The sequence below is a fragment of the Orbicella franksi genome, chromosome 3, assembly GCF_964199315.1.
Source record: "Orbicella franksi chromosome 3, jaOrbFran1.1, whole genome shotgun sequence".
Taxonomy (NCBI): domain Eukaryota; kingdom Metazoa; phylum Cnidaria; class Anthozoa; order Scleractinia; family Merulinidae; genus Orbicella; species Orbicella franksi.
The window spans coordinates 32,587,180-32,601,434 of record NC_138147.1 but is presented as its reverse complement, the minus strand read 5'-3'; the positions used below and the strand labels follow the sequence as shown (position 1 = coordinate 32,601,434).

The 14,255-nt window shown below is 37.7% G+C and overlaps 1 protein-coding gene across 1 annotated transcript; it reads right to left on the bottom strand.

Annotated features, from left to right (window-relative positions):
• Positions 1-846: 846 nt before the first annotated feature.
• LOC145482121 (uncharacterized) lies at positions 847-13,584 on the bottom strand. Its single transcript, XM_081460723.1, has 11 exons — positions 13,454-13,584; positions 9,373-9,435; positions 8,791-8,920; positions 7,150-7,204; positions 6,771-6,818; positions 5,977-6,157; positions 4,513-4,835; positions 4,198-4,233; positions 3,853-3,915; positions 3,534-3,659; positions 847-3,144 (listed from the first exon to the last, which is right to left on the bottom strand). Exons 1-11 carry the CDS (start codon positions 13,494-13,496, stop codon positions 2,389-2,391), a joined length of 1,824 nt encoding a protein of 607 aa, XP_081316849.1. The 5' UTR covers positions 13,497-13,584; the 3' UTR covers positions 847-2,388.
• Between the last annotated feature and the right edge of the window lie 671 nt (positions 13,585-14,255).

The window sequence follows — 14,255 nt, the reverse complement described above, 5'->3', positions numbered from 1 at the left end:
AATCTGAATTACATTTGCCTCTTTCAAACTGAGCGCCCGGAAGAAAACCATTAGTAATTTAAAATGAGCCTTATTTGCATGAAAATGAATATATGACTGAACAACGCACTTCATATGAGATGTTGTAAACTGATAAAAGGAACTCGGAAGTAACCATTGATCCCTATAATATTCATAGAGAGGGAGCTACACGTACTAGATGCGTTTACTAGTTCCTCGTTAACACCGCAGATTCTGTATGGCGCGCAAAGCCAAATTATAGGACAAGGGTGCTAACGGGCACTTGTTTTCTAATGCGGATGGTGCGTCGCGCTCACACCTTGTACGCTTGTACGAGGCACGCATGAAGAGGTTTTAATTAATGAACCTCCAGAGCTAATGAATGCCAAATATAGAATTAAAGGAGTGATGTACAGCCACAAAGGGATCCTTCATCATGTGACCACACTGTTCAAACCTTGTTCGTTGGGTCTCTCTTCTTCCCGCCCCTTTTCGCTCCAAGGGCCGGGAAGAGGAGAGACCCGGGAAACGAGGTTGGCACCCTTCATGTGCAGACAGCTACAATGCAACATCGTAATGTAATGCGCGACAAAAGAGGAGAAAGGGTACTTTCCAACCTGGGATGCGAAAGAACCGTCACTGGGTATAGTAACGCACCTCTCTCCTCCGCAGGGGACCCCTAGTGGGGGGAGGAGGTCGAAACTGGAAGCCCCAGCCTCCAAGCTGGCCGCATGCACGGTCAAAGCGGCCCGAAACAGAGGAGGAGAGGGAGCGCACCAATATGATATACCAGCATACAAAATTTTAGTTGTCGTTAATACTAATTCATCGAAAATCAGGTTTGAGTTTGAGGCCTTTATTCTTTAACACTCCATAACTGACTTCTCAGCTTTTAAAAATCGATTAAAACACTTATTTGTCACTTCTGTTAGCGAGCTGTATTTGGAAGCGGGAAAGACTGCGAGGGAAAATCACGAGAAAAAGGCTTAAGAGAGTTTTCAATTCCAAAACGAATAAACAGTAATTATAAAAACTAGTGCGCAACGAGGAAAACACTCTATCTTCAGTTCCTGTATCACAGTCCTTTTAAAACGAAGGACTGGCTTTTCCTCTTGCTATTTCCCTTAATTTTAAATAAAGCTTTGAAAGGCGTCAGTCTGGCTGCTCAGTAACAAAGTATTTTCTAGCCGATACTTTGCATGTGATTTTATATTTTTACATCCAGTGTCTTTGTTCTCCGAGATTCTTTGAAAAATAAAATTACCCGTTACAATATGTTCTCGACATAGCTTACTACAAAGTTGCGTTCAATGTTAAAAGTTTGCTGACTTGTAAACAAGTTTTGCGTCTCTGGAACAAACTCTAGCTTTCCCATTGTTGTAAAAATGGTAAATGTCCTCGGAGAAATTTTTCCTGATGGGTATTATAACACTTATAACAATAGTAGGAGTATTTGCAGCGAAACTAACTTAATGTTTACTTATGTATAGACCACTTAAAAAGTAATTGGTTTTGCAAATCTCTCCGCTACACGCTATTTAATTGTTAAATCGACGAATTGCATGACAGACTATTTCAGAAGTATTAAAACCCTAATTGCCGTGTTAGGATCCAAAGTGCCGGTCAATTATTATGGTTAATTTACTAATATTTACACCCATCTATTTAACAACTGTTTGCATTAAGGCTTTTTTGCAGCTGGTATTCACATGACCAAACCTGTCAATCAAAAGAACTCTTAGCACTTCAATGGCTTCCGATAATAAAAAAGATTATGAAGGATTGAACATTTAAGCTTTGAGTTTGAAAAAAAAATTATAACTTGAAAGCAAGCTTACCTAAAATTTACTATACATCAGTCAAATAAAAATTACGATAACTACTGGGTATCTCCAACGGTTTCTCCCGTCTATGCATATCTTGGCGCTCACTTTTGAATCGAAAAGCAGCTCAGTCACAATAGCCTCCATTTGGCGCGAAAATATGCTCGGATATTTGTCCGAGCATATTTTCGCGCCAAATGGAGCCTATTGTGTTCATCATCCGTCAAATATTTTTCGCAAAACGCGCAGTTTTGACAATGAAAGAATATCACTCGGATGTTCCCCAGTTTTAGCTGGGGGATATTGAGTCACGTGACGCGTTTAGACCAATCGCGCGCAAGCGAAAATATTTGATAGATTATAAGCTTCAATATCTCTTGATTGATGTGGCCGTCATGTTGTCTAATTTCTGCAAGGCACTTTTCCGTTTTCCAGCAAATTTGTTTTGGGAAGTCATCAAGACGAATTAATTGCGGAGTAACACAGGTAAGCAACCCTAAGAGGGCGATATCTTAACAGAAACCACATCCTATTTACAGTGACGACTCAGTTCGTGAACGCTTTTTCACTGTTGTTTACACTCCTTTTCTTTCTCCCTTTTCTTCTTATCTGAGCTGCGCCTGCGATGTGGTTGTATCAGCGGCACAGCCTTAGGTTTCGATTCAGCCTCCGTAAGGGTGGGGGTTGGGCTTTCTTCGGGGCTGCTGTTCTGCGGCTTCCTACCGAAGGTCGGATCTATTAATTCAGCGATGTTGCAGTCGGTCCCATTCAGGAAGTGGCCGTTACTCAGTAACTCATGACTGGACGGTTCAGAGCTGGCTACGGTGGACCGCCGTTCCAGACCTCTCTGATGCCGCGTATTATTCGGAATCTCGTCTCCTTCCTCGTAGAGACGTTCCCAGACCCCTTCTCGAGTATCTGGAGAGGTGGGGGACTGGACTGCCTGGACATGAGACGAAGAATGCGTGGAGCTTGTGGATGACCTGAGCGAGTGTTGCCTGACATATTCGGCAGATCTTTCGAGTGAGGAGTGCGGTGAGGAGTTGGGAGAATCTGACAATCGCATTTGTTCTCTGTCAAGGAGCATGTTCGTCGGAGAGTTAGAACTGGTCCGTGACAGCCTGTGCGGGCCTTCTTTCTCTCGTTCAAATGAACCATTGTGCTGCGAGGTAGCTAACCTCTCAGGGCTGCTGTATTTGCGATGTGCGAAGTCATCTCTTTGCTGGTCCTGCTCTGTTCTAAAAGACGGCTCATCCTGCAGCAGATCGGGAATTTGGTTTCTGTGGACTGCTTCCTCATACGAGGGAAGTCTCTGATGCGACTGAAACGGAATTAACCAAAGGGAAGACTTAACAATAAGTTGCTGCAGGTATTATGTTGCTTAGCCTATTTTAATTAACAAGATTTTTCTCGCCCCGCCCTTGACTCTAGCCCCTTATGGAACGTCACGCAATCTTTCTCTCATTGGGAAGGAAAGATTGCGTGAGAAGCCTGCGTAGGAGGCTAGCTTGATTCGAAATCCGTGTAATCTGATTGGCTGCTGTTCAAGTCTGAATTTTCGCGCAGAAGTAATAACCAGAGAGATCTCAGAGATCTCTGTAGAGTTACGTCATCAACGTGTAATGTTCTCTCCCACCCAGACGCCTCTAGCGAGACAAAAGTTCCAGGCGTCATCTCTAAACACGTGTTTTACTCAAGGTACAAGCTTACCTGCAGCTTTCCGGTACTTCCAGAGGTACTTTCAGCGGGAACTGTCTGCGCTCGTCTTAACTGTCTCTCTCTCTTGAGCTTTTGTAATCTGATGTACTCTCTCCTCTGCAACTCCTTTGCAAATTCCTACAAATATGTAAAAAAAAAAAAAACGACCACGAAAGTTGTAAGTTATTCTTAGAGAAGTTTCCATAGGAACTGTTCATCAAAATGGTCATGGATGAATTCGGAACCAATTTGCACATTATTTAACAAAACTGGGGAAGTTCATTTGAGCTAGGGTTTTTTCATTGAGCATGTAGTACATTGTGTTACATACCCTGTCCTGATATTCCAAGGCTATCTTTCTGTCATGCTCAGCCTGACGATCCTGTTCTAACAACTAACAGAGAAAAATTGACAAAATTTGAGGAACAATTTATAATGATGGAAAAGATTTTGCTAAATGAAGCAACACGCAGTAGAAAGAAAGAAAGGTGAAAAGACACAAGAATTGATGTGGGAAGTTAGTTTGCTTCAGAAATTACAAAATTATTACACAGAAAATCAGGATATCACTGTGAGAGTAACACATACGGAGTAACTTTGTATTAAGTTTGGAGCAAAACAACAGCTTAATATTCTAATAACAAGTACACGGAACATTTCAAACACAGATTTGTACCTTGTTCTCTTCCTCTTGTAACTTCCTTGCAAATTCCTGTTGAAGAAAAAGCATATTTAATATCGTAACTAAGAACAATATTTCCCTTTTTAGATGAAAAGTCCTACACTAAATTACAATTTAACATTCTAGGGTGGAGAATGGTGCAACGCGTCTTGCCCATAAAAGGCACAAGACAACAATCCAAACCAGGACTCAACCAGACCGATCATATGTGAGTCCAATGCACCAACCACTCCTGCATTAATACGCCACCATGTTTCCTATGAGTACAATACAGGTTACAATTATTATTATACTTGCTAGCAGTCCTACCTCATCTTGTCTCTCACGTGATCTCTTATGTGCCTTCTCGCGTACACCTTTATCATCATTTTCATCAAACAAGTCAATTGCTGTTCCATCAGCCATGATGATCCTATCGCACTCCAATCTTCCTCCCTCCCTGAGTTCCCTGGGTTCCTTGGGCTCCTTGGGTTCCCTGGGTGGTAGTTGAACCACAGCTCCTTCACCTAAGTTGAACCTGTTTTCCGGCTCCCTGCTGCCACTGTTACTCCTGCTTGCATGACTGTGACGAGGCTTAGTGTCCTCTCTATCTGGAGAAGCTCGGCCATTTCTAGAGCTTACTGGAGCAGGTGCTGCAATGAATTAGGTATTTACAGGTTACGAAACACCATGAGACATTAGAAAATAGCCCAAAGAAAACACGCACGCTGATTGGTTTATAATATTGTGTTTCTATTAAACAATGTCGTAAATACTCTTTTTATTTGGCCATCGTAGCTTAATAAGAAATAACAAGCAAACTGCGGTGATAAACATGGCAATAAAACGCATGTTAAAAACAAGTTTCAAGTAAAAGTCAAGTAAATGAGCTTTGTTTTTAACATGCGTTTTATTGCCATGTTTATCACCGCATTTCGCGTGTTATTTCCATTAAACAATTAGGTTTTGAGCTCGAGATTTCTATCGCGTGATAGTTGACGAGGGCACAGCCCCAGTCAACTATCACACATAGAAATCAAGAGTGAATAATCTAATTGTTTTAGTATAAATCTACTAGTCGTTCAAAAACTTAATCTAAATCTTCTTCAACGACCCTTCGAAAACACAAAGAAGCGGCCCCAAGTGCACGCTGCTACGCTACTCACTATCTATCACAGAACAGATAGTGAGTAGCGTAGCCAACCAGAGAATGCCATTTGTGATGGAACACTAGTAGATTTATACTAAACCTTGATAGAGACACAGTACAAGCACAAGCTGTTGACGTAACAGTGGTACGAACAAAGAGAATTTACGTTTTGATGATCAAAAAAAAAAAGTGTTTTTTTTAATCACAGAATTTTATGAAAGAGATGGAAAACATTTCTCTGTGTTTCTATCGAATTACAGAAACATTCCGCTGTCGGCACAGGTTCCTACAGGGTTTGTTGCTCTCCCAAACTTTCGGAACGTGTTTGTTTTCTATTTCTTAATTAATGTCACTTCTAAGATAAATGCAAATTGTTCTGTCATGTAAGAACCTTGACAAAGATGCTTTCGTTAGGATCTAGATTAATTTCCTCATATACTGCCCCCAACCGACTGTAATCCTAACCAGCAATTCAACAGCTGTAAAAAGTCCATTTTTGTTACAGACTGAGAAATCAACCGCATTTTCCCCAAGCATTTTGCATTCTTTTACTTAATGGTTTTATTTTTTTGGTTAAAAATGCAAGATAAAACTGAAATCTGAAGGGATTAATCAATGCTTGGAATATTGTCAATGAATCACACCTCTTTGCATTTCAGCTTGCTCATGGTGATTCACATGATTTTCAGTGTGTTCATGTAGCCCTGAAATAGCTTCTTGAAGCATTTTCTGCTCTCTTTCCTCTCTTAGTTGTCGCTCTATTCTTTTCTGCCTTGCCCGCTCCAGCTTCATTGCTTCTTTCTCTTGTAGCTTCCGGGCAATTTCCTAAGGAAGAAAAAATTACTGTTAAAGCTCCTATTTTGCTATTTATATAAATTAAATACTGCCTGGGAACTGCCCTCATGCAACTACCATTAATTGCGTAGCTTGCAACAAGATATTGAAAGAAACATTTCGATAAGGGAATCCTCTAGATACCCTTCTGTCTTACAACATTGTTCACCACAAGATAGGGAAAAATTAAAAAGTAAAAAAAAGATCTCCCCACTATGTAATCAGCTATACTCTAGAGCATGTCTTGTTATATCAAGTGAGTGAGTTACAAGCAAGCACAGGAGTGCCAAGTTAAGGGAATCAATCAGTTGATGGATTAAACCCAATCGATCAAGCCAGCAAGCAAACAAGACATAGGTATGAAATTATCCAAAAATTGCAGTGTAAGACAATGGCAAAGCTGTGGCCAAAAAGTATTTAGTATTGCTGCTACATGAATGATAAAATTTGCTTTTAATGACCAATTTCTGTTTGGCATGAAAGCCTGAACATCTGAAAAAAAAAATATCACCAACACCGTTCGGTAAATGATCCATTTTAGTTTTTAATAATAATTTCAGCCTAGGATATATAAGGAGGCATAAAAGCTAAAATTTCCACCAACCTCGTCCCTTGTTTCTTCATCCCGTTTTCTCCTTTCAAGGTTAATTTCCTGAAGAAAAATTCATGCAGCATTACCTAAAACTTAACTGAAGTCATGAGCTGCGAAGATACATGTAAAATATCCTCATATGTACATAGCATTACTATACAAAATAACAATGTTTATTGAGCCACTGTCAGAATGAAATGCTGCTAGTTAGAAAGGAAATTCCTTTCACCCCAAGGCTGAGGGATAGTTTCTATCCCCAAGGAACATTTCAGCTTTTATTGAATAAATTAAAGAAATTAAGTACAAATGCTTTGAAACGTATCATTAAAATACTACTTTTGGTCGAGTTTTCATGTAAATTATAACAAAAAAAAGCATGTTTCATACTCACTTCTTGTTGTAACTTTTGCTGGAGGTCTCTGGTTAGCCATTGCTCTGGCTGTTCCCTATTATAAAAATTAATTAGAATTCAACTGTGATTATTGCATGACTGTGATATTAATGATTTCTTGTGAGTCATGCAATCTTGATATTTCATGCTAATGGATGACAAAAACAAACAGCTGTTATACTGGGCAGTATTGGCTTTAGGAAAAGAATGTGCTGCTAAATTTTTAGCCTACAAAATGAACTGGTTTGTAGATTCATTATATTTTTTTTTACAAAGAAGTTAAATGTATATTAAACAACTGAAGCATGCTGAATTGGCTTCATACAATGTTGGATTAATAATCTTTCAGTTTTGCTTATGCAGAATAAATTTTATTAATAAATTATACAAGATATTGTTGGCTAGCACTTAATACATGCAATATTACTTGTAAGAAAAACAAAATATAATTTAAACATGCATGGCACAGTCATTTGGCAAGAAACTTGCAATTCAATTTTGATTGTTGCAGGTTTGTACTCTAATCTTTCACTACATGTATCATGTTTCACATCTTCTTTGGAAAGGAACTGTTACTGTAGACATGTGTGCATTCAAATGTGTCTGTTATTTACACAAAGTCCAATACCAGAGCTTCAGGCAACAGCAAATATCCATTTGACACAATGTTCAACTACTGGTAAGCATTTGCAAATTAGTATGGCCAATTTAGGGGATAAATCTAAATCGAAGATATTCTGTTCAACGTCAAATCCTTAAGTGCTTAACAATAAGATGTAATGTATCTTTAATTACTGTATGTTATTGAACTAGTTTGTTTGATCTGTATTGGGGAAAGAGTGGTCTTGTTATTTCTTGGCAAGTTCATGCACTGAGCGGAGCCAGTGAGGTCAAATTTACACATGCAAAGCAAGAATCTCATGTTTAAAAAAAATAAAATTTACATGTGCCAGCCAATATTCTCCAATACATATTGAACATGGTAGCTCTGACTGAGTATTTAGAATTGATTGTACATGTAAGTTATGGCTGTTCTGAAACTCTGGGCCAGGTTGTTCAAAAGCCGATTAATGACAACCCAGGATTAAAAGTTGACCAAAGTATTAAGTTTTATTGTAATACACTGTAATTAAAATGTTTTTTTAGTGCTTGTGTTTTGTGTAGTTAGAGATCATTCAAACTCAAAACAGAAAAACAAACAATATAAACAGAAAACCTCACCCAAAGGTTCTGTGCAGTGTATATACATGTATTAGGTAATTGCATAAATGTGAATACAGTTAAAGGACTTACACTACCCTTCAGGAGTGACATTTGAAACTTCTCTCAAAATTGCACATGCCTTTAGGATATTACTCATTTATTACATGACTGAGAAAATTGTGAACACTCGCACATTAATTTGGACTGCAGTGCAAATTAAGAATTTACGATAAATTGGCCTGCTCTCAGCCAATGACAATGAAGTGATTTTCTCAGTCATATAATAAATTAAACAATTTGCAGAAAGTAATTCCCGGGCAGCCAATTTTGCAAAATTAAGACTGCTCAATAAGATTTCTCCTTTTTAATTGGGGACAGTTTCCCATATAATAGTTACAACATAACTTGATATGAAAATAAGCAGAAAGCAATATTTACATGTTTTGGACATCTTCATCAGGAAGGAGCTGAGCATTTTTGACTTCTTCCAAGTATGTTATCTTGGCAGCCTTGACATCCTCACGTACTGTTTTTCTTTCATTGCGGTTTCTAATGTAATGGTGCCCAACTGCAAGACAGAAAAATAATATCAGTAATACAGTACAAGCACTCGTATGCAAAAGGATAGAGAAAAAAAAAACCCTGAATATAAAATGTCCAGGATACTATGCACACACCAATAGGCTAATGTCTCCATAATAACTAACTACCTATTAACTGAGAGTGGGGTCTTTACAGGAAAATCTCAGACTGCTATCGATCAAGGTTTGAGATTACCTCTAAAGACCCAAACATTCGAGGTTAATAAGTTCTTTATTATATGGCTTTTTGCTTTGTTTTTGCAGGCCCATAATCAGACTGAAGGTATTACAGGGGAATAATGCCCTAGAATTAGCCAATTAGAGCATGTGTCTATATCGGCTTCAAACAAAAGACAAATAATAATTTACTTATTTGCTACCAATAACAAAATATATACTTAAGAGGTAAAGTCATATAATTAATGCTTATCAACATTACATTCTTCATCTTGCAATCGCTGTGCCAGTGCTCCATCTTCACGCACCCTGAAGTCCTGACAGACTGGAAAACAAAAACAAATTGACTGAAACTAAGCTACTGACAACTTATAATATAAATATAATGAATAAAGTTGAATTTGCAGAAGGCTTCGGAATTAGTTTGCCGGTGACCCCTGAACTAACCTTCCAAGCAGCAATGTAAGATATGTAATGCAAAAATGTACATGTAAATCATGCACTTAGCTATACAAGCACTAAGCTTAGCTAGTTTACAGGCATGCCACTGGAACAGAGGAAACAAATACTTCAAATAAAATAATGTAACATATGTAGTTAAAAATCCCAACTGGCAGGAGGCAGACCAGTTGGCTATTTACAAAGCGTGAGCGAGGATTTGAACTTGGGACAACTGAGAAACAAATCCCACTAGAGGCAGGGTGGAGGCCTTGAACCCAGAACCTCCAGATTACAACACCAGAGTCCTAAACCACTCAGCCACACTGCCTCCAATATGGTAAGGATTAATTTAGTCTGTTTCTGAGTCTTGCACAGGCACATCAGGACAAGAATCTCTTGTTTCTCCAGCATAAAGCAACTAGGAGTATAATTTCTGTTTCCAACCTGATGGGATGCTAGCCCATCGCAATTAAGGCCACTCCCATATCTAGCATTATGATAAATTTGATGCAACTGTCTGTGCGCACGTGGTTGAAAAGTGCACTATGGCAGTCAAGTCTCTGAATGGGGAACGTCATAAATGAGACAATGTAGTATAGCAAAGTGAAGGTTTGATCATGTTCCTTTCTGGTAGGACAAACATTTCATGAGATGCTGTCTTTAATTCATGAAAATTAATCTTCTGTAATAAAAAAGAGGCTTCACAACATTGTAGCAAGTAAATGTAAACTAAATATAATACCAAAAGTAGGACTGCTGATCTTTTGATTCACAGACTAAGATCAAGCTACAATTCAATACTGCAAGCCGCTGCTAATAAGCCCTGGACTTATAGACTCTTTTCATAAACTTATTTTGTATGCATTTAAATAAGCCTCACTAAACTCGTTTGGAAGTAAAAATTCTTTTGAATTATCAACTCAAAAACAAGGTTAGTCAGGCTAAATTTAATACTTACAAAAGAATTTATAATTGGCAGCCATTTATGGATATAGGGTCTATACAACTTTGTAAGGGCTTTTAGATGTTTTGAAATGAGCTAAGGCTGCACATGCTGATCACAATTATACATGTAGCTTTTTCATTTACGGGTAATTCAGCTTTAAAACATCATAACAAAACAAATCAAAACAAGGAAGGCTAGAGGGGGACTTATATTCAGATATATTACCTGCTTTACAGGTAGATGGGCCTATAAGCGGTGGGACTTATAACCGGAGGGGCTTATAACCAGAGGGGTTTATAACCAGAGGGGCTTATAACCAGAGGGGCTTACAACCAGAGGGGCTTACAACCAGAGGGGCTTATAACCGGAGGGGCTTATAACTGGAGGGGCTTATAAGTGGCAGTTTACGGTACTCTTGAATGTTCTTTATTGATCACAAGTTCCAATACCAGCAGTAGCTGCAAAAACTGTACTAAAAGGGGATATAATTCATGCTAGGCCACCCATATAGTCTCCCTGCAGTTTGCTTCTATTTACTGCCGTTTGCTTGCAGTTAGCATTTAAATATTGTGTTTAATTGCAGTTGGCATTTATTTACTACTGTTTGCTTCCAGTTAACATTTAATTACTGCTGTTTGCTTCTGGTTAGCATTTAAGGAGTGAAAGGGAAGGCAATTATATGTGGCCTACCATGAATTATCTGCCACTAAAAGGTACTACAAATTTACAGGTTAAAGTGTAGTCTGTAGTTATCAAGGTTTGTTATGAGACCTAAGAGGGATTATCGATTTTAAAAGCCTGACAGATGCATTTACAGATGACAAGCTGCCAAAGTACGCATGCTCCACTGGAAATCTAAAATTCCCACAGAACCTTAATTACCTCAAAATTAATGACATTACATAAATGAATATTGACTTACCACAGCCATCACAATCACAGTCTACACAAGGATTCTTTATCATCAAATGTCTGTCATTCATGACTAACATTTGATTTGGGCAACACAAAGCAATAACATATAATTCTGGCCAAATGTTGTCATTTTCTTAGTGTGCCCAAATAAAAACAACATCAAAACCACTAGAAAACGCTTTGTGTTTTAAAACAATGCAACGTTTTACAACTGTAAGATGTTTTTTTTTCCCCGGCAATAAGACTATTTATTCTTTTATTGTCTTTCTTTAAAACCTTGTTTTGACAAAGTGGAAACAATCAAATAACAAAACTTACAAAATGCACACATCAAAGATGAATCATTCTAGTATCTATTGAGATCAGCTGTTTGAAACAAGGATTACCATAAGGAAATCATTGGAATAAAATAATTTCATATCACATTACTTTTAAGCCTGGCCTGACATAACAAATAGCTTTTTGTTTAGCCAAGCACAGTAGGGTGACCTCACACTGAGAATAAATTTTGCACTAAATTTGCAATATAATTTTAATTGCATTGATTTCTTCAGCTGACCTCATACACACAATGGTAATTTTTGCCTAGGCCTTTAACACATGAATAAATTACCAAACTGAACAAAGAGATATTCAAAAACAAACTCAGCAATTTTCCCTTTAAAAAAATGACTGTAACATTGACAAGTATTTTCTAGACTTACGAAAATCAAACTGCAAATTGTATGCAATATTCTCACAGTTAGCTTACATGTAAACATTTTCAAAATTTTCATTTTAAAAATTAAGTGAACTTGTTGAAAAAGTTGGTCAACAAGTTTCATTACACTAAAATATTTTGTTAGTGCAAATCGACTAAGGAAGTGTCAGTTATTTGATTTAACTTAATCGTCCATATTTACTTTATAAACTCATAAACGAAGAGCCTATTAAATTACTTAATTTTCAACGAAATTCTTCAGCAAAATATTTTTATCTCAACATGTATTTCACAAGAGGAGCTCGTGATCAGAAGAAGAAATACGGATTCCAATATTTTTTAGTACTACAACAGATGCCAACATATCATAAACTAAGATTAACTTAGTAGAGTATAAGCTAGCTAAGCGGGCGGAAAACTTTTAAATGATGTTTTCGTGTAGGATCATTTTCAACCGCAGCAGAAATTACTCTGACTATCAAGTTCAGTTCTCTTATTTTCGCATCTTCTGATCCCCCCGCCCATTTAAGTTCGCTTATTTGTGTTTAAAAGTTCCTTATGGAGCCATAGTTAAAAACAAAGGCGAATTAAACGCTGTGACTGAAGCGACCTAATGTATTCCAAATTGAAAACCATAACTGCATGGGTGAGAAACACTCGACAAAATGGCGGCTGTTGACATTTCATTTGATTCTTGGCCTGTCTGTTCTTTTTACGAAAAAAAATATAAACGCGTTTCAAAGCAGTGACACACTTCTAACTTCGAAGAGCCACTCAATATTCGTTACATGATGTAGGATATTTGAACACCATAACGTTAAAAACTCTTCGCCACCTCCAACACCAGAAATTACAGCTGTGATTCAAGGCTTACACGAAAGCTTTATTTATCCATCGTCTGTAATGATCGAAACTTCAATATTCATGATATGACAGCGAAAGCAGGTAAAGTATAGAAACAAAGGGAGCACGTACAAATATCTATTCTGTCTAATACGCCGATGAAAAAAAAAATAATTCCGAGAGATCGGAAACCTGTGGCAGGTCTCTCGAAAAGACCATGAAACTTATCATGCACACAATATTTTTTCGATTCATACAATTGTAGCTGTACAGGTCACAGGTTTAAATCATTAAAAATATAATGACATGCGACCCGTAACGACTATCAATTGAACCACGTTATAATTCTTCAACTTGGATACACGTTTCTCAACTGTGTTGAAATGAAATTTTGAACCTGACTATGTAGAACTACAGTCAAACGATCAACCAAAGGCATGTCGATTTTATAGAACTTGTTTAGCCGCGATTTTTACGGATCTTACCACAAGATCTTACCTTGACGAACAGAAGGTCTGTCAGATTCGTCTACTTTAGCCATGTCTCTTCAAACAAGCCCAAACTGGCGGAAAAATTGGATCAGATTTAGAGCATTTCGATCAATATCGGAGAGTTTTAATTTCGGAGCCGTTTCCTGTTGTTATCCGGGACCTTGGTACTTGAGCAAATAAACGATTCTCATTGGTCAAGAAAACAATAGGTATTCAATTCTGAGCCACCACTTCCGAAATGCATGAAAAGCGGAAATGCTATCATTTCTGTTCGCCAAATAAACGCTCTAAATAAAATAAATAATTCCCATAATTTACTCCATAATTGCCTCAACACACGTGCTAAATGGTAGAATTTTCATTCGTCGCCTTGCCTTAGAGAAGCAGAATATTTCCTGCGTTTGTATAGACCTTTTGACGTGACAACCGTTACTGGGTCGTTACTGCCCTTAGGCAACCAAAGGGTTCAAATACGGCAGAGGGCAATTTTCACCATTAAATTTCATGGTTGAGTAATATTGGAGCCGATTTTTCGAGTTCAGGATATAGCAGGAGTACGGAATAGGCTGATCGTATCAATCTATCGGAAGAAATCATCGAAAATTTCAGATATACCGGAAGTTAGCGGAAACAAGGTGTAAAAGAATTTGATCCTTGTGTTTTTTTTGTTTTGTTTTTTTTAATTTAAACGATGTTTTATCCTCTCTCAGTTATAAAATGATCAAAGGAAAATTCATTATCTGGACAAAAATAATTGATTTAAAGCTTAAGCTTCCTAAATGTCTTAACATTAAGTGAGCTCTAGTTGT